This window comes from Alexandromys fortis, unplaced genomic scaffold (genome assembly GCF_014885135.2).
Source record: "Alexandromys fortis isolate MF-2015 unplaced genomic scaffold, M_Fortis_MF-2015_v1.1 scaffold_24, whole genome shotgun sequence".
NCBI classification, from domain to species: domain Eukaryota; kingdom Metazoa; phylum Chordata; class Mammalia; order Rodentia; family Cricetidae; genus Alexandromys; species Alexandromys fortis.
The window spans coordinates 9,009,812-9,033,097 of NW_026067906.1; the positions used below are offsets into that span (position 1 = coordinate 9,009,812).

The 23,286-nt window shown below is 43.7% G+C and overlaps 1 protein-coding gene and 1 pseudogene across 1 annotated transcript in view; one reads left to right on the forward strand and one right to left on the reverse strand.

The window, feature by feature from the left end:
• Positions 1 to 2,195: 2,195 nt before the first annotated feature.
• Syt1 (synaptotagmin 1) overlaps positions 2,196 to 23,286 on the reverse strand; it is a 497,193-nt gene continuing 476,102 nt past the window's right edge. Inside the window, exons 10-11 of the mRNA XM_050135605.1 lie at positions 9,144 to 9,277; positions 2,196 to 5,345 (exon numbers count right to left, since the gene is read on the reverse strand). Of these exons, the coding sequence (XP_049991562.1) occupies positions 5,139 to 5,345; positions 9,144 to 9,277 (341 nt within the window). The 3' untranslated portion in view covers positions 2,196 to 5,138. The remainder of the gene's footprint in view (positions 5,346 to 9,143; positions 9,278 to 23,286) is intronic.
• LOC126497464 (cytochrome c oxidase subunit 6B1-like) lies at positions 9,385 to 9,663 on the forward strand (annotated as a pseudogene).

Consider the following 23,286-nt stretch of genomic DNA (forward strand, 5'->3'; position numbering starts at 1 on the left):
TCTCATTACAGATGGTTGTGTGCTACCATGTGGTTGCTGGGAATTGAACTCAGGACTTCTGGAAGAACAGCCATCTCTCCAGCACCCAGAAAGGTGTTTTTTTTTTTTTTTTTTTTTTTTGAGGAGATCTTGTAGGAACCACGCCTGCAAATGGGTGAAGAAAATTGGCTAGACGTTGAGCTATAGAATCGTTGCAAAAGCTTTTTCCACCATTGATTGCTCTGGGCTGTGGGGGCTGAGCTGGGTGGAGGTCCTGAATCAGCAATGAATGTGAACATATCCCAGAACCATCTCTCTGGGCTGCTTGAGACAGAGTTCCCGAATCAATAGTGTATGTGGATGTATTCCAGAACCATCTTTCTAGGGTGTTGAGATAGAGTTCCCGAATCAGTAGTGTATGTGGACATATTCCAGAACCATCTCTCTGGGCTGCTGAGATAAAAGTTCCTGAATCAGTCATGGGAAGTGGACACATGGCTGAACCATCCCCTCCGGCTGTGGAGCTGAGTTCAGCCATGTGCGCTACTCAGATTTTAGGTGGAGCAGCCATCAGCAGCAAGGGGACAGGGTACACTGTCAGCAGGCAACACCAGAGAAACTGCAGGAAGGACCCTCCAGACTGCAAGGGGACCAAGATGACACACCACAGCCTGTGCTGTCATGGGTCTGGTGAAAGTTTGGGGGCCAAAGGTATTTGATTTGTGTATCTGTGATAAGGTCAGAGGACAATCTTGAGTAGCGTTCTTCAGGTCTATCCACCTCGTTTTTGGAGACAGGCTAGCCAAGTAGACAAAGCTTGTTGGCCAGAGAGCTCCAGGGGCCTGGCTGCCTTTGTCTCCCCCTGTTCTGTGGGATTATATGATCCCACCACTATAGCTGCTCTTTTACATGGGTTCTGAGTTTGAGCTAAGTTTTTATGCTTTTTTTTCTTTTGATTAAAATTTTTAGCCAGGCAATATGCCACAAACCTTTTACCCCAGCACTCCGGAGGCAGAGGCAGGCAGATCTCTGAGTTTGAGGCTGGCCTGGTCTGCAGAGCAAGTTTCAGGACAGCCAGGGCTACACAGAGAAACCCTCTCTCAAAAAAAACTGTATATATATTTATATGCATATATATGTATATATATATACACACATATATAATTGCTTATTTATATGGTGTGTTTATGTGTGTATGCATGTGTATGTTTGTGTGTGTGTATCACAGCACTCGAGCAAATCAAGGGACAGCTACACGGTGCTCGCTCTTTTCTTTTCATGGGTCCTAGGGATCAAAGTCCCGCTGTCAGATATTCAGGGAACTGCCTTTCCCTACTGATCTTGCCGGCTCCATGTCCATACCGTGTACCAGTTTACTTGTCAGTTTGAGGCTGGCCTGGTCTGCAGAGCAAGTTTCAGGACAGCCAGGGCTACACAGAGAAACCCTCTCGCAAAAAAACTGTATATACATTTATATGCATATATATGTATATATACACAAATATGCTTATTTATATGGTGTGTTTATGTGTGTATGTTTTGTGTGTGTGTGTGTGTACCACAGCACTCATGCAAATCAAGGGACAGCTACACGGTGCTAGCTCTTCTTTACATGGGTCCTAGGGATCAGAGTCCCGCTGTCAGATATTCAGGGAACTGCCTTTCCCTACTGATCTTGCCGGCCCCAAGTCCACAACGTGTACCAGGAGTTTACATGTCAGTTTGGGGATGGGCTCCACCCAGCGTCTGGTAAAGAACTGTCAATAGTAAGCCCCACACTGATGTCAAACGAATGTCAGAAAGCCAATCATCTGCTTCTAATCATTGTAGCAGACATGGACTTTAACGCCGAGTCTCTCCTCCAAAGAGACACTTAAAACAATTTCATCTTAATTTTGTTCTGGGGGAAGTGTGTATTGGCTGGCACTGGAATCCCTCCGGGACACATGTTAGGCAAACTGAAAAGTTCTGAACCACGTTAAGGGGCTTTGCGATAGGCGCAGAGGACCGCGCAGGTGAGGAAGGTTACTGGGCAGATGCCCTTTGGGCATTGTTCCCCTGTAGCATCTCTGTTGTCCCCAAAGTGACTTTGAGGCTGGCATTTAGCACAAGCTTTCTTTCAGCTGCCACCGCTTCTGGCCATCCACAAGGTCAACCCGCCCTCTAGTAACACCTGGAGCCGGGAACAAAAAAGGAGTTGAAAGACAGCCACCATCAACAGGAAATAAAACATTTTTATTGAGTTATCCATGTAATATGTTAAGTCATTTTTTTTAACAACAATCAGAAAACTACCAGGGGGTTCACTACACAAAGTGAAACAAAATTTAAACCACTTATCAAAAAATGAAGGGAAAAATACAGCTAAAGGAGTTGGCTCGCGGGCCACGAGCCTTATGGCAGAAGAAGAAAAACACCCCAACATTTCTACGAGACACAGGGAAACCCACACAGAAACACTCAAGCAGGCAGTAAATATACACAAAGGCAACTAGGATCTTTCTAGGGTTATCAGCATCTAAGACTTTACACAGCCTTGCCAGGAAGGTACAAGTGGCTTATCCGAGGATGACGCTTGGTCATAAAGCAGGTCCGGTCACCGGCTCATGAGAGATGCTACAGTACCAACTAAGTCTACGGTGGCAACCCCACGTTGGCAGTGTTGTAAGAGGACGATGCTAGCGGTATCGGGATGTGGGAAATAATGTCCGTTCAGCAGCTGGGAGCCGCGCCTTTGGGCATGTTGCTTTCACTGTGTACAACTTAAATCGGGGAGATGGTGAAATCAAATGTCAGGGCCTGGTGTTTGCCGTGTTTTTCAAAGCCAACACCTCCTCTTTGGTAGGGCTTGGTCCCTTATATAGGAAAGCATCTCATTTGCGTCTCCTCTTTAAACTGCTGTTTAAGCCCACCCGTGAGTGTGTGTTTCCTATCAACCCCGTGTTTGGCTTTTAAAAAGTGCCGCTCATCCGCAGGAAAGGCTTTTCTCCTCGTCCTTTGTGTCTGTCTTATTTCTAAAGAGTTTGCTGTGATGGGGATGAAAGGCAAAGGGTTTACCATTTCTCCGATGAGGAAAACAATCACCATTGGGATTTGATTTTTGTGGTGTGGATATGGCGGGGAGGGGAGGAACAGCCAACCCCGTGTTTAAAGCCCACCGACAGCCCTTTTTGGGGATTCTCTCGAGTTTTGTCCTAAACACGGAGCTCGATCCTAAAGATGGAGCACGAGGCCATGCCTACCATCCCTCCATTTTATTTTGGTACCTGTGAAGACTGTCTCTCACTTTGGAGCTTTGCTACTCTCTGTGGCCTGGAGGTGAAGACAGGGCCCAGCAGCCAGTGGGAGAGGAGACTAGAAGCTGCGTTAGGTAGCAGGCTCACCTTCCTGAAGTGGCTGTCTACCACAGCGGGGGACGAATACAGACTAGTGCACAGTGTCAACAAGATGCTGTGTGTTCTCCCCCCCCCGACCCCACCCCCGCTCTATGTATCTTTCTGTCCTATGCATAGCTGTCCAGTTCTGAATTGGTCCTTAGTAATGAGAACTGTTTGTGCTACACACACATTGGGCAGTGCGGTAAGAGGGAATGGCAGTATTGTTACGATTATCACTACGGAATAAGTTGAGTGCTATCCACTGAGGAAACTACGTGTCTAAGCACACAGGGCAGTCACAGTGTTACACAGAGCAATCCTTAAGACTCTTATGGAATGACTAGTGGCTTCAGAGTAGTGCCATTTACTACAGGATAACATGGAAAACAGTTAAAAACTCCTCCTAAGTCAAGCATCTAGTGTACATAAGAGGTTGCTTCAGTTTTACTGGAACTTGTTCTTTTTTTTTTTTTGTTTCGCCTTTGTTTAAAGGACAAATTAAAACTTAAGTAAAAAGAGCATATAAAAAGATCACTAGCTGTCTGTTTTGGCTTAATCGAAGTGCATTCAGAACTATGGCTAATTGTTATTTTTCATCTTTTGATGGGATTTTACAATACTGTCTGTTTACCACAAAGTAATTTTGTGGAATAAGCACAGATTGCTGTGTTAAAAATATTCTGCATTCCTTCTAATCCAGTTTTTGTATAATAAAATATTTCATTATAAAGTCTCCCGCGCAGACCTTTTGGAATCGCTATCGGTGTGAAATCTGGATCAGAATTCACAGGCTGCACGTCTTATAGAAATAATGTAATCATGGAGAGCTACTATTTTCTGTTTAAAGAGTCAGGCAATATTTCAGAAACGCTGACTTCTCTCCGCTTCTCCTCCCCCACCCTAACCCCAAACGAAGGCATGCACCACACGTAACACACGAGCATACTTTCATCCTTGCATTCACACACACACACACAGACTCAGAGAACACCAGCCCGGTGCTGCTCTTTGATGCAGTCATAGGAACTCACTGAACTCGCTTCCCTGAACGTAAGAGTGAAGTCATGGTTTTAGCTTTGCAGAGACATACAGACAGATGCTATTCTGGGTCGTGGCTTCGCTTCCTTGAGGTCAGCCTGGATACGCTGCTAGGGTCATGCTATTTGCCTGTGAAAGAATTCTACAGAATGGGGTTCGCCCACCAGAGATGTCGTGCGGGTGAATCTTGGTACTCAAATGTCAATAGCTCAGGTTTAAGTTGTCCTTTAAGACGTCAGATTTACGGTACTAGTGCCTCTCAAGTCAGTATTTTTTTTTTCTGGAATGCAGACGATACTATATTTACCATATAATATATTATCAGCTCTCCTATATCTCAGTCAATTTACATAGTTTAAAATAGAACATCTTATTAAAAACATCTAGATATACACAGATTAGGAAACGCTTACAACATACAAATACACCAACCGGAAATAAATCTTTAGCATACTGGTATATACAACGGTGTGATACAATACATAATTTCAGTCATGCTCTATCTACACATCATATTGCTTAAAAGAAGAGTAGATTTGGAGGGCAGTGGCATGGATGAAGGGCACGGGGGAGGGGGGCTCTCTACACTGAAATTTGTGCAAATCAAAACAGGGTCTGAAGTACCACTGACTCGTGTTAGGAATGCGTGGCTGGAAACAGAAAGGACCCATATTACTGAGGTATTTACAGATACCGGGCTAAAGAGCACTAGGTGGGCAGACGCAGAAAGGCTTCTTCTTCCTCTTACTTCTTGACGGCCAGCATGGCGTCAACCTCCTCCTCGACCTGCAGAGTGTGCCACTGGGCGATGGGTCGCCGGGGGTTGGCCAGCATATCCGACCAGTGCCGCAGCTCCGCGCCGGTGCTGTTGTAGCCCACAAAGACTTTGCCGATGGCGTCGTTCTTGCCGATCTTGTCGTAGTCCAAAACCGTCACCACCACTTGCACTTTCTGGAAGAGGACACAAAGTACACCAAAGATCAGCCGGCCCTAAGGATGAAGCCCTGGGAACTACGGATTCCATTCCGGACCAGCAGGAGGAGGCTTGAAAGTATGTGACCATGGAAACGGCAGCCCAGTTTTTATTGTTCTAGCTCTACATTATGGTCACTGTCACTACCATCATCGTGGTCACCACCGTCTTATTACCTTTTATTTGGTAGGGGCAGGGTCTCATGTAACTCAGGCCGGCTGCAAGCTGAGGAACTCCTGATCTTTCTGTTTCTGGCCTCGCCCAAGTGTTGGATTACAGGTATGTGTCATCAAGCCTGACGGTCATCTCAATACATATATCCTGATTTTTATTACATGCTTCATATTATCTCAACTTTACAGAAGAAATAATTTATAGTTATTTCTCTCAATGGATCCTATTAATATTTATTTCCATGGCACAGAGAGAGCTACTGGGAGCTCACAAAAGTTCTCTAACCTGTCTGAGATCACATAAGGAAGGAGTGAGTTGGTGTCCAGGTTCTATACTGGAGACAAACAAGCCAAACACCCGTGGATTGTTGCGACACTGCCTCACGTGTCTCATCCATGGGTGTTCTTAGATTAGGACTTAGGCTGTTCTCTTTTGCTATTGCTGTTGTTCTTAGTAAGACTTTCTGAGTAATCATTCCTTATGACCTCATTTCAAGAAGTGACAGCAAGGATTTTATGGAAAACTGATGGAGGAAGGTCATTGGATAATAAAAAAAACTGCCTTGGCCCATTTTATTGGTTAGAACATAGGTGGGTGGAGTAAACAGAGAATTCTGGAAGAAAGAAGCTGAGTCAGGAGTCACCATGATTCTCCCACTCCAGACAGAAGCAGGTTAAGATCTTCCCTGGTAAGCCAGCTCGTGGAGCTACACAGAATATTAGAAATGGGATAGAACAATATGTAAGAGCTAGCCAATAAGAAACTGGAACTAGCCGGGCCAGGCAGTATTTAAAAGAATACAGTTTCCGTGTAATTATTTCGGGCATAAGCTAGCCATGCGGGCGGCCGGGTGCCGGGGACGCAGCCCAACTGCTCATATCGCTACAGAAAACTAAAAGGATTTGTCCTAACCATATAATTGTAACCATGAACAGTGACAATATAATAGAAATCTTTCAAAGAAACAAAAGGCAGCAACGGAAAAAATATGCTTTTCCTTGACTATGATTCTCTTATTGAACATGAATTAGTAACTACTGGGCATCTGGCATTGATATTAAATGGATGTCACTTTAGGACACACTTGATTTTCTTCATCAGACTGTGAGGGTCGATTTTATAACTCCCTCTATTGGACTGACGGAATCAACGAAAGCAAATTCATATTATAGCCTAAAAGATACAGTCTCTAAAGAGCATCTCAGTTCTGCTTCCCAAGTAATGAATTTGGTTTAGTCAGAATATGCGATGGCTCTGATGTTACACCGGATAGAAAGATAAAGGATTAAAATAAAGTAGCTATATCAATTTGTGGCCAGCATGAAGGGGAAGAAAAATAAAATGATGAAAGCCAGGCCCAGGCGAAGATCCACTGAGTTACGGCATTGGGGGACTTTGATTCTGAGGACAGAACTACTCTGTCAGTATATTGACAGATGTCACTTGGGTACAGTTTTGGAACAGCAAAAACTGTTTTTTTTCTTTTTTCTTTATTTTCTGTGACTTTTACATCATATATCTTAATCCCATTCCTTTTGTGATCCCTTTGAATCTACTCTCCATCTCTGGCCCCTCCCCAAATAAAACAAAATTTACAACAATACTTTTCTTTTTAAAAGGGATTTCCTTTTTTAGTACATTTATTTATTCATTGTGTGTGTGTATGTGTGTGTGTGTATGTAGGCATGTATGCCATGTTGCCTATGTGGAGAGGACAACTTGAAAGATTTGGTTCTTTCCTCCTACCGTGTGGGTCCTGGGTATCAATTTTAGATTATCACGATTGGCAGCAAGTCTTTATCCACTTAGCCATCTCATGGGCCCAACAATAGCTTTTGGATGTAGAATTTGAATGCAAAATGTAGCATCATCTTCTATGTACAGTCTTACTATGATGCCAGCATTAAGAAAATTACTTTTCTAGGCTGGGCGCATGGCTCAGTGGTAGTTGATTCATCCCCCTGTACCACAAATAAATAAAATAAATGAATTACCTATTTACTAGGTGTGTTTCGGAGCAAAGGGAAGATGGTAAGATTTGTGGCTTTGATTCTAAGCCTTGTCCCAAGCAAAGGCACCGTGATGCAATCATCACGCAGGAACCAGCATGGGAACATTATTTGGGAATGTAAGGGACATTTTCAGAGTTGGGACAAACTTGATTAGGTTAGTGACGAGTGAATTGATTAGGGCACCCAATGGATTTATTCAGCAGTTGCTTCTGTAGTTTATTTCTGCCTTTTTTGATGGTGGTGGCCAAGATCTTTTTTTGCGTACTTTCAGAAAGTAGCACAACTTGCTTCCTTCACAAAATGTTTCAGGAGGAGGGAGGAAGATAGAAGACAGGCATGTCATCTTCTACGCTCAGCCTAAGAGAAAACTAAACCCCTTTGTTAGCAGTTAAGACACTGTCCCTGTAGGGCAGTGCTTCTCAGTCTGTGGGTTATGAACTCTATGGGGGGATCAAACAAGCCTTTCACAGGGGCTGCCTAAGACCATTGGAAAACACAGATATTTACATTATGATTCATAACAGTAGCAAAGTTAGAGTTAGGAAGTAGCAGTGGAAATAATTTTGTGGTTAAGGGTCACCACAGCATGGAGAACTGTATCAAAGGGTCATAACATTAGGAAGATTGAGAATCACTGATTTAGGGAAATACAAAGACTGGGAAAATAGCATTCTCAGATTAAAAGAAAAAAAATTGTAGGAGCAGTGACGGCAGGGACAGCCCGAGGTGTCTTCTGTCCCCAAGCCCAATCTTATTTGTGGCAGGCTCGGGTCTCTTTCCTCTGAAATGACCCCCAAGGTCACAAATTTTATTTTATTATATTTAATACGTCTCCCTCTGAATATATTTGTACTTTTTGAAATTCATAGGTGAGATGTATTTTTGTAGGTATGGAATTGTAGCCCAAAGAGGTAGGTTTACGAGGTTTTCATTTCCTCTCAACACCTTGCTTTGTATTGTTTTGTGGAATTCAAAACAAAATGCCAGGAGGTGTTTCAAAAGAAAAAAAGTTCACTGAGCAATATTGCCAACTAAATTCTGGTTGAAAAGGAATGTTTCCAGCATTTGCCAGAAGGCCCAAAGTGTTCACAGCTGGAGGCTACGGGACGAGGAGCTAGGGAAACAGTAGCATTTACTTACTTAACAGCTGTTGAAAAGAAGCAAATGTACACAAATCCTAGTATGCGAAAATTGGCGTGAGCCACTGTCGGAAGGTTGGGGGCTGGTGATTTTTGCCCTATAGAGGCAGACTGTTTGTTGTCGCCTGGAGTCCATAGGCAAAGTCTTTCTCTCTTGGCGTTTGGATGCCATAGACAAACTTATTGACACAGCAAAGCGGTTCTGTTGGTTTTCTATTTTCCACTTTATTTCTGCCCAGCAGAAGGCCACTGGCTGTTCCAGCCGATGGATCAGCCCTTCTCATGCTGTGTGTCTTATTAAGTCCTGGATGGCCGGGCTCAGGCATCAAATGTGCACGGGGCAGTTCTGATGGAGGCCCGGGCACTGACGACTCGCAGGGTCTATGCTTGTCACTGATGGGATCTGAAGGCGTGAAATTGAATGGAAGGACACACGCGTGTCTGATATTACCTGGATTTGCTCGAAAGGAACTTCAAAGCTGAAGGACTCGTTGTAGTAGGGGTTAAGCGTATTCTTCTTAATGGTTGTCTTCTTCTTCTTCAGCCTCTTGCCGTTCTGCATCAGATGAATCTTGACATAAGGGTCTGAAAAAACAGATACAGGAGCGTTAGGGGATCAGACGCATGGTTTATTTTATCTAAAATATTTTATTACGGTCTGACATTGGCGTCTTTGCTAAGGGTCACACTGAACTACCGCTGCTTCAGGGCGGTCTTTAGGAGTTAGCACCAGGGCTGAAGACATCAAGACCAAAATCAATAACTACAAAACTCTACCCCCTTTGACAGCTGCTTCCCAAACCAGAACTGTCTGGACTGCCACAGCGGCGAGAAGGCAATGACTGCAAGGGGGGGGGGGGATATCTCCGTGTGTAAGTGGTACTGACATGCGTACAAGTCCCTCTGCCCCATCATGGTTCTCAGCCTGGGATGACGACAAAGCAGAAGTCACATTTCCTGGGAAGATCTGACCTGGCTTCACCCACCTCTCCTCTGTTCCCTGTACTCTCCCCATACAGTAAAGGGGGACCTGGGTATGTGATGGTCCCTGAATCATGATACAGCATCTCATAGAATTTCACCGCACAGTTAAAATAACAAAATACAAAACAAAAAATATTTTATTACATTTTGTTGTGGAATATTTTTAACTATGCAAAGATGTGTTCCATTTGTTTCCACTGCACTTGCTTAATGTTTATGTAAAGACGTGTTGTATCTGTTTTAACCTTGCCTGCCTGAGGCACCTGATTGGTTTACTAAAAAGCTGGATGGCCAATAACTAGGCAGAAGAGAGGGATAGGCGGGGCTGGCAGGCAGAGAATAAATAGGAGGAGGAATCTAGGCTTAAAAGGGGAATGAAAGAAGGAGAAGAGAATGAAGGAGAAAGAGAAAGACATCTGGAGCCAGAAGCCAAGGAGCTGACAGCCAGTCAGACTTAGAGAAGCAATGAAAGTAAGAGATACAGAGGTAAGAAAGGTAATAAGCCCCGAGGCAAAAGGTAAAGGAAGAGAAGGTTAATTTAAGTTAAAGGAGCCAGCTAGAAAGGAGCCTAAGCTGGGCTGAGCATTCAAAACTAATAAGTCTCCACGCCATGATTTGGAGGGCTGGTTGGTGGCCTAAAAGGAAAACCTGGCACACATTTTGTTGTATTTGTGTGTGGTGGTGGGGCGCACGCCACAGTGCATGCGTGGAGACCAAAGGACAGCTTGTGGGAGTCTGTCCTTTTCCCGCGTGGGTCCTAGGGTTCAAACTCAGGTTATCAGATTTGGCAGCAGGTCCCTTTCCCTTGGAGCCTTCTCACCAGCCAGAGCCACATGTTGTAGATCACGAATTAGCACAGGAAAGGGCTGAACCCCCACAGGTGAGTGATCATGTAGCTTCTATTTAATATGTTGTAAGTGTCCAGCACCTTTCATTGAGGGGTTTTAAGCAAGCTCCGTGGCGGGCTTATTGGCATGCTAGCTGAATTTCCCAGTTTCTTTGGAAGGAAAGGACAGTGGTATGCCGGGAAACCATCTCTTTGGGGGAAAATGTCTTGATGAAGCATTTGCGGATCTCTGTGGTGTAAGTGTGCTTACCGTGGCCCCTTTTAAGCCGCAAACTGTTTAACAATGGGTGTGTAAAGTTTCTGGGAATTTAACAGTTGGCTTTTGTGAGCTGGCAGAGGGCTTAGCTGTTTCTTACTATTGAGAGAGAGAACAAAAGGGCCACTTCGAATTTATTTATTTATTCACATGGCCAGCATTGGTTGAGTGGCCGAGAAGTATTAGGCCCTGTTACTACTGATAGGAGCAACGCTGAGCACAATAGATCTCTGGTCTTCATGATGGGAGTTTGGACTTGTGGGGCAATGATATTCAGCTTTTAGAGAAAGGGGATTCATGAGATATTAGAAGCTGAAGAGCTTGGGACAAGGGAGGAGCTGAGCCGAGAGCTGACAGGAAACAGCAGCAACTGCAGAGTATAAGATCAAGTAGGAATGGAATTGGTCAGCGGGCCTCTGTGGAGGACGCTTTGGAGCTGAGATGGGAGGGTCGATGCACGATTAATAAAAACTCAGAGAAGTTGGGGTTCAAGCTGAAGGTCAGAAAAGCAAAACAGCCAGCCACTGGCTCTTACTTTGACCTCAGTTTGAAATGGCAATCCTGCCTCCAGGAATCTCAGAATGTGACTGAGTCTGAGAGCTGTCTCCTCCCATTTTATAATCTTCTCTAGGGCTGGGATTAAAGGAGTGCACTGCCCGGTTTCTACAGCAACTAATGTGGCTACTGCGATTAAAGGTGTGTGGTACTACCGCCTGGTCTGCAAGGCTGACCAGTGAGGTTGTTTTACTCTCTGGTCTTCAGGAAGTCTTTATTTATTAAAATAACAAATGAAATGCCACTACAGGGGGTTGAGTAAGAGAATCCAGCACTTGTTCCCACTCAATGCTCTCAACACACACTCTGTCTGTATGTGTGTGTTAGACAGCGTGATCACACTGTCTAAGGTGTGTCTAAGGTTGGCGATAGCTTTCTTCACATGTGTGCAAGGCAGAAGTGATGAGGAAAGGGTCAGGATGATTGAGCATTTTTCCTCAAGCCTCATTAGGCAAAGGTAAAAAAATAGGCCAGACACTGGAGGGGCGAGGGAACGCCCAGAGCCAGCTTTCATTACCAATGGGTGAGCGACATCCCTTCACCTCGGAAGAAACCACGACTGAACGAAAAAAAAAATCTAATGTTTTTCTTGAGCAATTTCCATTTCATATATAATGCAAGTTCATTATAGAAAAGGGACCAGAAGGCAAAGATAAAAAGAAAAAAAAATTAGTGTCCTCCAAAATAACTACCGCTAAGCCTTTCAAATGTTCTCTCTCCTTTCAGAACTTGAGTTGGGAGAAATAACACAGGCAATCTAATGCCCGCACAGTTTCAGAAAGCAGCAGATAAAAAGGTTGTTTTTACCTCCCTCTCTTTGTGCCTCAGTAGAATGTGACTTCTTGTGGTGGTTTGAAAGAAAATGGCCCCTAAAGGGAGTGGCATCAATAGCAGGTGCGGCTCTGTTGGAGTTGGGGTGGCCTTGTTGGAGGAAGTGTGTCTCTGTGGGTGTGAACTTTTAGTTCTCTTGGGCTCTGGCTGCTCCCAGTGTCACAGTTGATTTCCTGTTGCTTTCTGATCAAGATGCAGCCAACACCATGTCAACACCACGGTGCCATGTTCCTAGCCATGATGATAATGGACTGCACCTCTGAACTGTAAGCCACCACCTCAGTTTTCCTTTATAAGCATGGCAGTTGTCATGGTGTCTCTTTATAGGAACAGAAACCCCACCTAAGATACCCCTGAAGGACAGAAACAGTATATTATATTCATCAGTCTAAACAGTCTAACACATAATAAAGATTTTGAGGTGTACTTGTGCAGGCTATGGGTTCATTCTGCCAACCCAGCTGCATTCTACCCCCCCCCCCTTTTTTTTTTTTTTGTCAAATGAACAAGTAAAATGTAAGTGTAAGGTCTTGTTCCTGTTGCTCCAAAGCCTGCATGTTTGGATATAGGTAGTTTGGGGATATGTTTTTTCAGTGCTGAACTCAGGTCAGGGATCATTTTTTGTGACCCCGCAATCTGAAGTCTTAGCCTGTTTCTCCATTTTTCTCTAGGCTTCTCTGCTTTTTGCTCCTTGACTTCCTCGATTCCCAAGTGTTCTCTGGCTTCCCTTACTGCACGGAGGTCTTGTCCTGAATTCTGATCCCTTTGCAGATGGCGCTAATCTCTCGTTTATCTCATTTTATCTCGTTTATGAGCTCAAGTCTTGTTCTCATTTCCCTGGCTCGACACTGAGACCCCTAAATAGGAAGACAGCCCTGTAGTGAGTCTCGCTTATCCTTGGAGGACAGACAGACAGATTTTTGAAAGCAAAGATTACCTCTCCCACAAAGCAGATCGTTGTATGATTAATTTTGGTCTGTTTTAGGGGTTATTCCAGAAAGCAAGTCCTTGTAAATTCCCATTGTCATGGTGGCATAAAAGTCCTGACAATTGTGTCTGTCATAAGGTACAATTTTATGGAAACGACACAGTAGGCTGAGATGGGACTTACTGATGTGGCCTTTCTTGGGTTCTGCAACTAGACACTAGGCATGGTGTTGGGAACTTCCCTTGGGGTTTTGGGAATGTGCAAATAGTGTGGCGAATTACGCAAGCCATGAAACTGGGCCACCCCTTCAGCCACTCGGTGTCCCTGCGGCTTGTGGGGGTCCTCCAGTTCCCAGCAGTTAAGCAGTCATGGACATCTTCCTCATCCAAATACCGACCCACCTTCTTTAGCAACATCTAATCCCTGCTGCACCCAGAGAGGCCCAAGACAGAGAGACGTGGCATGCCGTTCATTTGTTTCATTTCTGTTTCAAAATACTAGTCTACTTTTAAGGCTTTGGTAGGGAGAAAGATCTTTTTCTCTGCTCTCTAATTTCTGATGATCTTTGGCTGCGACTTCAACAAAAAAAGAGAAGTTGGAGACCAGCATCAGGGAACCCTGGGGACCTGAATCCTATTCCTAGAAGCCACAGAGAGGTAGGACAGAAATGACATCACAAAGTTGACCTCTGACCTCCACATGTGCTTTGTGTGGTACAGGGGTGCCTGTACTCACACATGCATAGTGCACGCGCGCGCGCGCGCGCACACACACACACACACACACACACACACACACACGGTCACATACACACACTCACATGCTCACACAATGCTCACATACACATACACATTCACACACACACACACACACACACACACACACACACACCACGCACACACACAGAATAGAAAGTAGGACTTCTCTGTCAGTGAAACAGCCATGAGATCACCATGGCCCAGCCTGCCTGGGTCATTGTCAGGCCTCTCATTTGGCTTTGCTCTGAGTGTCATTGCTTCTTTCCAGACAACTTGCATGGCTGTCTTTTTTTTTTTTCCATCTTGGAAATCAGGTTAGCTGGACTTTATCTCCTCCCAGTCCTAATAGCTGATCTGACTTGGAGGATTTTCTGGACACACTGATGTGGTTTTTCAGATCACTCACACGCTTCCATGTCGACAAGTCTTTTTAATACAGAGGAAGGGTCGGGCATATGCTAATGTGTTGGGCTCTTTTATTTATTTATATTAGAGACAGGCTTGCCTGGGACTCACTCCATAGCTCAGGCTGGCCTCCAGCTTCTGCCACAGACTCAAATGCTGGTTTTGCAAGAGTAAACTAACATGCCTTGCTTTTGAGCAAGAAGGCACCACAAGCTCAGGTATGTGGGTGATTACCAGAAGAAAACATTTAGAAATGACAAACCAACCAACAAACAAAAACTCAAAAAAAAAAAAACAACAAAAAACAAACAAACAAAAAAAAAACAAATAGTGACAAGGGGTGTGTCCTTTTCTCTAGAGCCTCCAGGAAGGACAATCCTGTTCACACGTGGACTTGAGTCCACTGATGGTTGGGTTAGACATCTCTGTTAACATTTTACATTGGGACAGAGAAATTGCATGAACAGCAGGCAGCGGTGACACATGCCTTTAACCCTCGTGCTCAGGAGTCAGAGGCAAGCAGATTTCGTGTGAGCTTAAGGCCAGCTTGTTGGAGGCCAGAGCTAGTTATAGGACAGCCCAGGCTACACAAAGTCTCTGTCTTGTCTCGTAAAACAAAATAACAAGAAGAAACTGTATTTACCATGTGCAATATGGCTTTTTAAATGCATCTACATTGTGGAGTGGTGGAATTGGGCTAACAAACAGGCTTTATTTCACATACTTTTCATGGTGAGAATGTTACTGTGTACTGTCTTAGAGATTTTCAAGAAGGCTTCCTTACTGACTACAGTTACCACATCATACAATAGGTCTATTCTAGTATGTTTTCCTCTTCTCTAAATGAATGGGAGTTTTCCTCTTCTCTAAATGAATGGGAGTTTCGCTAACTCCATAGAACTATAAGGAAATACACAGTGTTGTTTCAGGACAGGGACTTGATTATATTTTCACACTGGCAACAGAAAACTATTAAAGCAGCCACCAATCAAAGAGATTCTGTTTTGTTATTAAGCAAGGTGTGAGGATGAGTCAAGGTGCTTTCAAGGTGTGTGTGTGTAAAGGGGGGGGGGCTTGGGATTGAACCTAGGGTCATAGGTATACCAGATAAGCACTCTGAGTGGCTTCTCCAATCTTCAAGAGTTAATAGGTCTAGGGATGGAGAGATGGCTCAGAGATTAGGAGTACTGACTACTCTTCCAGAGGTCATGAGTTCAATTCCCAGCAATGACATGGTGGCTCACAACCATCTATAATGAGATCTGGTGCCCTCTTCTGGCCTGCAGACACACAGTACAGAGCACTGCACATAATAAATAAGTAAAGATTATATATAATAGATCTAGAAACTCATCTTTTGAAAAATGTTGTTCTCTCCACTTTCCTAAAAGTGGCTATTCTGATTTTCAAATTGAAAGCCTTAAAAAAGGTTAAGAGCTTTTTAACAAAAATAAAAGAACACTGAGCATACCATCCCCCCCACACACACACAAAAAAAATCATAGTACTATCTAGACTTTTTAGGCTCTATGGTAAATCTAGTAAAATCAGATAAAATATAAGCCAAGAATGATTTTAAAAGGTTTAAACAATAATGGCCCTCAACACTTGAAGTGTAATATATGCTTTCTATAAACCTATTCCTTCCATCCATCCATCCATCCATCCATCCATCCATCCATCCATCCAATTATTTAAAATTACATTATATCATTTTATACTACAATAATGCCTGTGAGAAAATGCCTGAGAATGTCTGATGTTTTTGTTTTTCCTCAAGACCCCACATCCCCGTCTTTTGTCTCAAAATCTGCTGCCCTTTGTGGTATGCCAGGAAGAAAGTTTAGTATAATGTTCGTAAGCACAGATGCTAAAACCAGACTAATGTGGATCTTGGCTCTGCTCCTCACAGCTGTGTGGTCATGCAGAAGTTCTTTAATCTTTGTGTGTGTGTGTGTGTGTGTGTGTGTGTGTGTGTGTATGTGTGTGTGTCACGTATCCTCAACTGCAGGTTAGGGAAAATGATAATAGCTAACTATAGAACTATAACACACGTGGAAAGTGTTTCAACTTGAGGCTGACACATATGATTATGTTGGTTTTGGGCAAGTGACAGCTAAGGCAGTCTCTATGACCCAGACTGACCCCTAGCTCACTTGCCTGACCTGGTGCCCACATCCAGCAAGCAGAAAAAAAAAAGTCTCATTTGCTAAATAAATTGATCTTTAGTTTTCTTTAAAAAAAAAAAAGTCTTCATTTGCTGTAGAAGTGAGCTGGTGGGGTTCAAAGCCACCCCTCCCCCAAATGGCAGAGCTGGTAACATTGTCCTAAACACAAGGGCTCTGTCTGGGTAAACAGAGAATTGCTGAAGGTTTCTGTTAGCTAGAAAAGCAGAACTCTTATAACAGTTTTTGATTTACCAGGAACCCCTCCAGGAACTACCTCTGGAAAGGGCACCTAGTTCTGGATCAATCTGGACAACTTGCAGCAACTCAGATCATCCCCACCCTGCTGTCATGCACGATCCACTTGCTTTCCTATTACTTTGCCCCATTCCCCATAGATGGCCTTGGCAGCTTGATTCCTCAACAGAGCAATCTTTCTGCCCTTGAGAGGTCTGGTTGGGTAGTTTCTCTGCCCTATTCCTTATAGAGACAAGCTCCCTAGTGCGATGCCTTCTCTCAGCCAAGGATTGACTCATGAAGAATTTAATCATGGATGCGATCAAAGAAAGAATATTACTACTTTATAGGGTGATCTTGAAGTGTAAGACAGAAAACTAATTTAGGGTCTTCCAAAGTTTTCTCCCTCTCTTGAGATAAATGGCTCAAATCACACAGAGTTGGGGAGGTAAAGTCAGAGACCTAAGCGGGATGTTTTCACTGACAATCCTGGACAGTAGGAGTCAAAACTACTTAGCCTTGGTAGGTTCTGACGCCAGCTAAAATGTTGACATATTTGGGCATGTCATACGTGAACTATTTGTTAACACTTTTCTTGTGTTGCTAAAATGAGAAAGTAAAGAAGTCTCTATCACTATTGAGACTTGTTGTCAGGGATGTGGTAATGCCAGTTATTGGCAAGTCTCATATCTGTGTCCCTTTCCTGTTAATATTTTTTATTATGAGAAAATTTTATAACAATTTAACTTCTTCCTTCTAGCTTCTACTTTGCTATAGAACCTTTTTTTCCCCTCCTTCTTTCTTCCTTTGTCCTTCCTTTTTCCCTTCCCTTCTCCCCCTTCCTTCCCTTCTTGCTTGCCTCCCTCCTTTCCTTGCTTCTTTCTTTCCTCTTCATCCCTCTGTTTCTCATCTAGAGTGAGGGACAGGAAACCATTACATTAAGGCTACCCTAATATGATTTGAGATATCATTTATTGAACCTTGCACCAAGGCAATGATGACTTGGAAGAATGAATTCCCTCAGGTAAAAGGCTGACAGAGGATCTCTGGCTGGTGATGAACAGTTTAGGTCTTGTATGGCAAGGTTTATGATTGCTTGGTTAGACCCAGCTTGGAGAGGGTCTCTGAGGATGACAAGGCAGTTCTGTAGATGTCACTTGACCACCCCCTTTTGTGGTAGTTTGAATGTAATTGGCCCCCATAAGCTCACAAGGAGTGGTATTATTAGGAGGTGTGGCTTTGTTGCAATGGGTATGGTTTTGTTGGAGGAAGTGTGTCACTCTGTGGTGGGCTTTGAGGTCTCATATGCTCAAGCCATGTTCAGTGTCTCAGACCACTTCCTGTCGCCTGTCAATCAAGAAATAGGACTTCCTAGCTCCAGCACCATGTTTGCCTGCATGGCACCATGTCCCGCCAGGATGATAATGGACTAACCCTCTGAAACTGGAAGCCACCCCATTAAATGTTTTCCTTTATAAGAGTTGCTGTGGTCATGGTGTCTCTTCACAGTGGTTGAAACCTTAACTAAGACATCTTCTGAGTATGTCACCAAGAGGAGAGTATGGGGTCCAGTGCCATTGCTTTTGTTCATTGTGTTCATGTTCAAGCATGAGTAAAAGACTTATGCATATTCATATATGTCCTCATAGTATCAATTAGTATGGGTCTTTCTTTGCTAAAGATGACCTTCCAATAGCCAGTTTCTGTAAAACTGATCTAGCCCTGGTACTCCAGGATCCATGTCTATGTAGGATGAGCTGTCACCTCCACAGAGTATGCCAGGTGCTGTATTTATTCCAATCCCCGACTCTCACCTCTGTACTCTAAATACAGAGCTGGGAGACAGGGTCTCATAGTGTCCCCTGGGACTGCTTATGTAGATCAGATAGAGATCCACCCGCTTCGACCTCCAGAGTGCTGGGCTTAAAGGCTCATACCACCACACCCAGACCATCACTGTCTTTTGGTCAGGAAAGAAGAAGAGAAATGCCATAGCTCTACCCTGCTCTCCTGCTGTTCTGGTCCCTGCTCTTCATTTTCTACCCTCCCCGGGCACACTGTACAGAAAGCTTCACTTGCTTTAGTGAGATTATCTTCGGAGGGGCTGGTGATATGAGCAAGTCTGCAGAGTGAGCATCAAAAGATAGCTCAAAAAGCCTCTCCAACAGATAACTTTCAGGATCTGTTACTTTGTTGCTCTCATTTTTCTCTTTGAGAATCAGATGATAATTTCTCCTTTTATTTCCTCTGCCCCGAGACCCTCGCTGACATACTTTATATGAGATTGCCATCTTAACTATTATTTGAACACAGTTGATGAGATTGTTTTTTTTTTCTCTCCGCTCCTTTTCTCAGACATTCTACAAAGCAACCCGATACTCCCAATGTCACTTAGCTCTGTTAAACGAAGTTCCTAGACATGGAACTTCATACCTGACTTCACTGTCTTCACTAACATGGTCACCGGCTCAGTTTTACGTGTAAAACTCTCACCCCAGAAGCACATCAAATTTGAGCTAAGTAGAATGTGAACTGTTTTTCCTTCAGCTATGTGACCTCAGTGGGCAAGCGTTCTGCAGAAACAGCACAGAGCATGTGACTTGCCACAAGACCACAGCCACCTCAGCCCTTCTCTTATCCTTCAGCCAGATGCCGCTCAGTTTCCTCTCTTCCCCACAAGCCTTTTCTTCACCTTCATTCCCACTTCCTGGAGCCAAAAGTTCAAGCATCTGGGGCCAGGCTTCCTTCTCCTGTATTTGGTCTTCACAACCTGTTAAGGTTCCTTCACGGTTTCCTTTGATTAGTCTATCCTAACCCATCGTCACTGCTCAAGACCAGAAAGAGCGTCTGCAGTTGCTGATCTCAAAGGATCCCTCGTATGGTTGCTAAGGTTGTTTGTCACCACACCACCCATGAAAAGTCTTTAGTGGCGTCACATCTGAACGCAGGGTATGTCTGGTTCATCCTAACATTTGTCTTGTCACTCATCCCTGCTGCTGAGCATCCATCACGCCGATCTTTAAATGCGTGGCTTTAAGATTATTCTCCCAGCCTGCGATGCGCTTTCTTCCTTCGCCCATCCTAACTTTGGCACAAAGGTCACCTCTTCCCTGCAGACTGTCCTGAATGTCCGTGAATGAACAATCAGAACCGTTTCAATCTGCAGCACGAAGTAGATTCTCTTTGCCTGTGGCCTTTTTCTTTTGTACTTTTTTGTTTCTCTGGTATTGGAGGACTTCTGTGCTACTTGACTAACATAAAAACAATCTTCTTTTGGGAAAATGTGTTTTTGAGTGAAGTATTGCGTCTTAAGTGATGAACTTTGGGAGCTACTCGTACGATAGGAATGTCTTCGTTACTATTCGATATTTCTACCCTAAAACCCTAAAACATTTCCAGCCCCTTCTTTCCTGAGGCAGTTCTAATGTCAATTTGTGCTAACTTCATAGAAATATAATTGCCAAACAGCTGGCGGTAAGCAATGAGATATAAAGGAGCCACTAAAGGCTTTTTGTGTTTACAATGTGAACTAGAAAGTGGCAGTTAAGAGCCGAACAATGCACAATGCTTGCCGTTTGAATTCTGACAATTTTGCATAACGATACTGTCTTCTTCCTTAACTACCACAGTGACCGTGGGCCCTGGTGACCATGGCCTTCTATTTCAAAGACTTCTCTCAGTAAGAATTAGCCTCATCGCGGTTGCTTTGTTTAATGCCTTCTGAGCTGGTACCCAGCTTCTGAGTATCGTCAGATATTATTCCTTTTATCCTTTATTCTTTGGATAATGTTCACTGAATTCAGCTTATATTACGGGATGAAGGAAGTGATGATTACATCCGTCAGGGCTCTAGTGATTGCACAAGCGTTTCTAAATGGTTCAAATCAGAGGGTCCCTTACAGGCTTTATGCAATAGCAAAGTCTAGAAGTGTGGGCCTCTGTGAACAGGGATAGTGAGTGTCCCCTGAAATCCCTTCCCTGCTCATTTTTGAGTAATAAACTCCCACAGTTGAAGGTGGGAACCAATTTTCCCAGTCACACCCATTTCCTCTAAATCTTCTCTGACATGATGGCTGATTGACTACCTCCTGATTCTTAGAGGTGATGTAATCACCTTCCACAGCATAGCTCTCAAACTGTGGTTCTCAGTGTGGGGAGCTTCTGGTAAGTGTCGAGATACATTTCTCATGTCACCACAGAGAAAGGGGGGTTGCTATGGAAATTGAGGGGTAAGTGCAGGGATTCTGCTAAATATCCTATAACACACAGGATAGAACACAACAGAAAATGTCAAGTTCAATGTATCAATAGAGGGGCTGGAGAGACGGCTTAACATTAAGAGCGCTGGCTGTTCTTCCAGAGGACCTGGGTTCAATTCCCAGTACCCACATGGCAACTCACAACTGTCTGTAACCCCAGTTTTTAAGGGATCTGACACTTTTACACCAATGCACATAAAATAAATTTTTCTTTCTTTCTTTCTTTCTTTCTTTCTTTCTTTCTTTCTTTCTTTCTTTCTTTCTTTCCTTATTTATTTATTATGTATGTATACAATATTCTGTCTGCATGTATGCCTACAGGCCAGAAGAGGGCACCAGACCCCATTACAGATGGTTGTGAGCCACCATGTGGTTGCTGGGAATTGAACTCAGGACCTTTAGGAAGAGCAGGCAGTGCTCTTAACCTCTGAGCCATCTCTCCAGCCCATAAAATAAATTTTAAAAAAGATACCAATAGACATGAGCTTCATAAGCCCCACCTTGGGTAGTGAGTGGGGCTTTCTTGACCGTGTCTCACCATGGTGAAGTTAACAGTGTAATGGGGCAGCAGGAGAAGAAGGCAGGAAGAGCCTACATGCCTCTCCCAAACTACTTACCTACCTGTCCTGGCCACATTCCCATCTACGGATGTCAGGAGGATAAGGAATTGGCCAACTAAATCTTTTAGTCTTGTCTTTTGGGTTATCTGTATCACAACAGTTCAGCGGGGTTCACAGTTGGTAGGAATTCAGGGACGTCAGCAGGCTCCAGGTTTACCCGTGTCTCAAAATCTTTTCTATGGTGTTTGTCTTATACTATACATGGTATGGTAGCCTTGCCAGCCTTTCTAGAACTTCATGTTCAGAATACAAATGACGGCACCAGTTATGTCTCATAGGATCACAAAATATTATCCTAGGGAAAAGAGCCTACACATAGAGGTACCAAGAAAGCCTCAAATTTACTCTGATAGGACAGCACAGGGGAAATTCTTGCTCTAAAAATCCATATGCTAAATGGAATGAGCCAAATGAACTTAGGTCTAAGTTCTAGGTCGCTCTTCAAATGGATAAGGAAGAAGGGCCGCGTTGATTCTTTTCAGGAGGGAGAGGTAGGATCTGCTCCATTCAAAGTTCAATGCTAAGAGGGGAAGAAATGACAGCTCCGATCTGGGCAGTGGTGGAATACACCTTTAATCCCAGCAGTCAGGAGGAAGAGGCAGGCAGTTCTCTAAGTTCGAGGCCAGCCTGGTCTACAGAGTGAGTTCCAGGACAGCCTCAAAACCTGTCTCATAAAAAAGGAAGGAAGGAAGGAAGGAAGGAAGGAAGGAAGGAAGGAAGGAAGGAAGGAAGGAGGGAAGGACAGCTTTCAACAGGTATCAGAAAGGTTTGACCCAAAGGAGAGCTGGAAGATGACAGGGAACCAGTGGGTGTTTACGGAATTTTCAGTGATGGCTTCTGCCTAAACTTGGGAATGTAATCATAGCTATTTGTCAAGAGAGACATTTGTCATATTCAAGCAGGTTCCCAGAAATGAACCACTAAATACTCGTCTAAAGTGGCCTAGTAGTGAGAGAGACTGTGGAGAACAAAAAGATTTAAAATTCAGTATTTCTTTGCCAAATACAGGCTTTCCTTCTTCTTCTTCTGCACTTACCGAGTAAGCCTTGTTCTACCAGTAAACCAATTGTTTAACAGTATACAAATAATTAAATCGTAATTGGGTTCAAAGAACTAACAATTTTTATTTCTATCACTGGCAGTTTCAGCCCATTTACTTGAGGGGCTCTTTATAAATAATTTATAAGCATTTGGAAAAGACTACATAAAAGAGTTGGTGTGTCTCTATAGTTTAAAATGTCTGTGTAGGTTAAAATGCCCCCCTGCAATGCTATAGCAAGGCTGTAACATTAAAAATAGATTCTGGGGGAAATTTTCCAAGTGAGCATACAATTTAAAAATGAATTTACATTGGTGAAGTGAAATGCTTACTAGAAGAAAACAACACTATATAAGTGACTACCACAGAGAAAACCAACCCTCTTTTAATGAGACAGATCAGAAAATAGCAAAGGCTGATTTAATCCACTAAATGGTGGCAGCAGGCTTGGAAGAGACAAAAAGCATAAAGCCACAATGCTATTATGAATTAAGTGGAGGGCATTTTCATTTTAAACACTGATGGTGGAAACCACGGAATCCTACCTATCAGTTTTGAGGATCATTTAATGGATTCTATGTAACTACAGGCTTCCTGACTCACAACTTGGGAATGCACAGATACAAAGTGGAAGACACACACACACACACCTATGAGAGAGAGAGAGAGAGAGAGAGAGAGAGAGAGAGAGAGAGAGAGAGGGAGGAGAG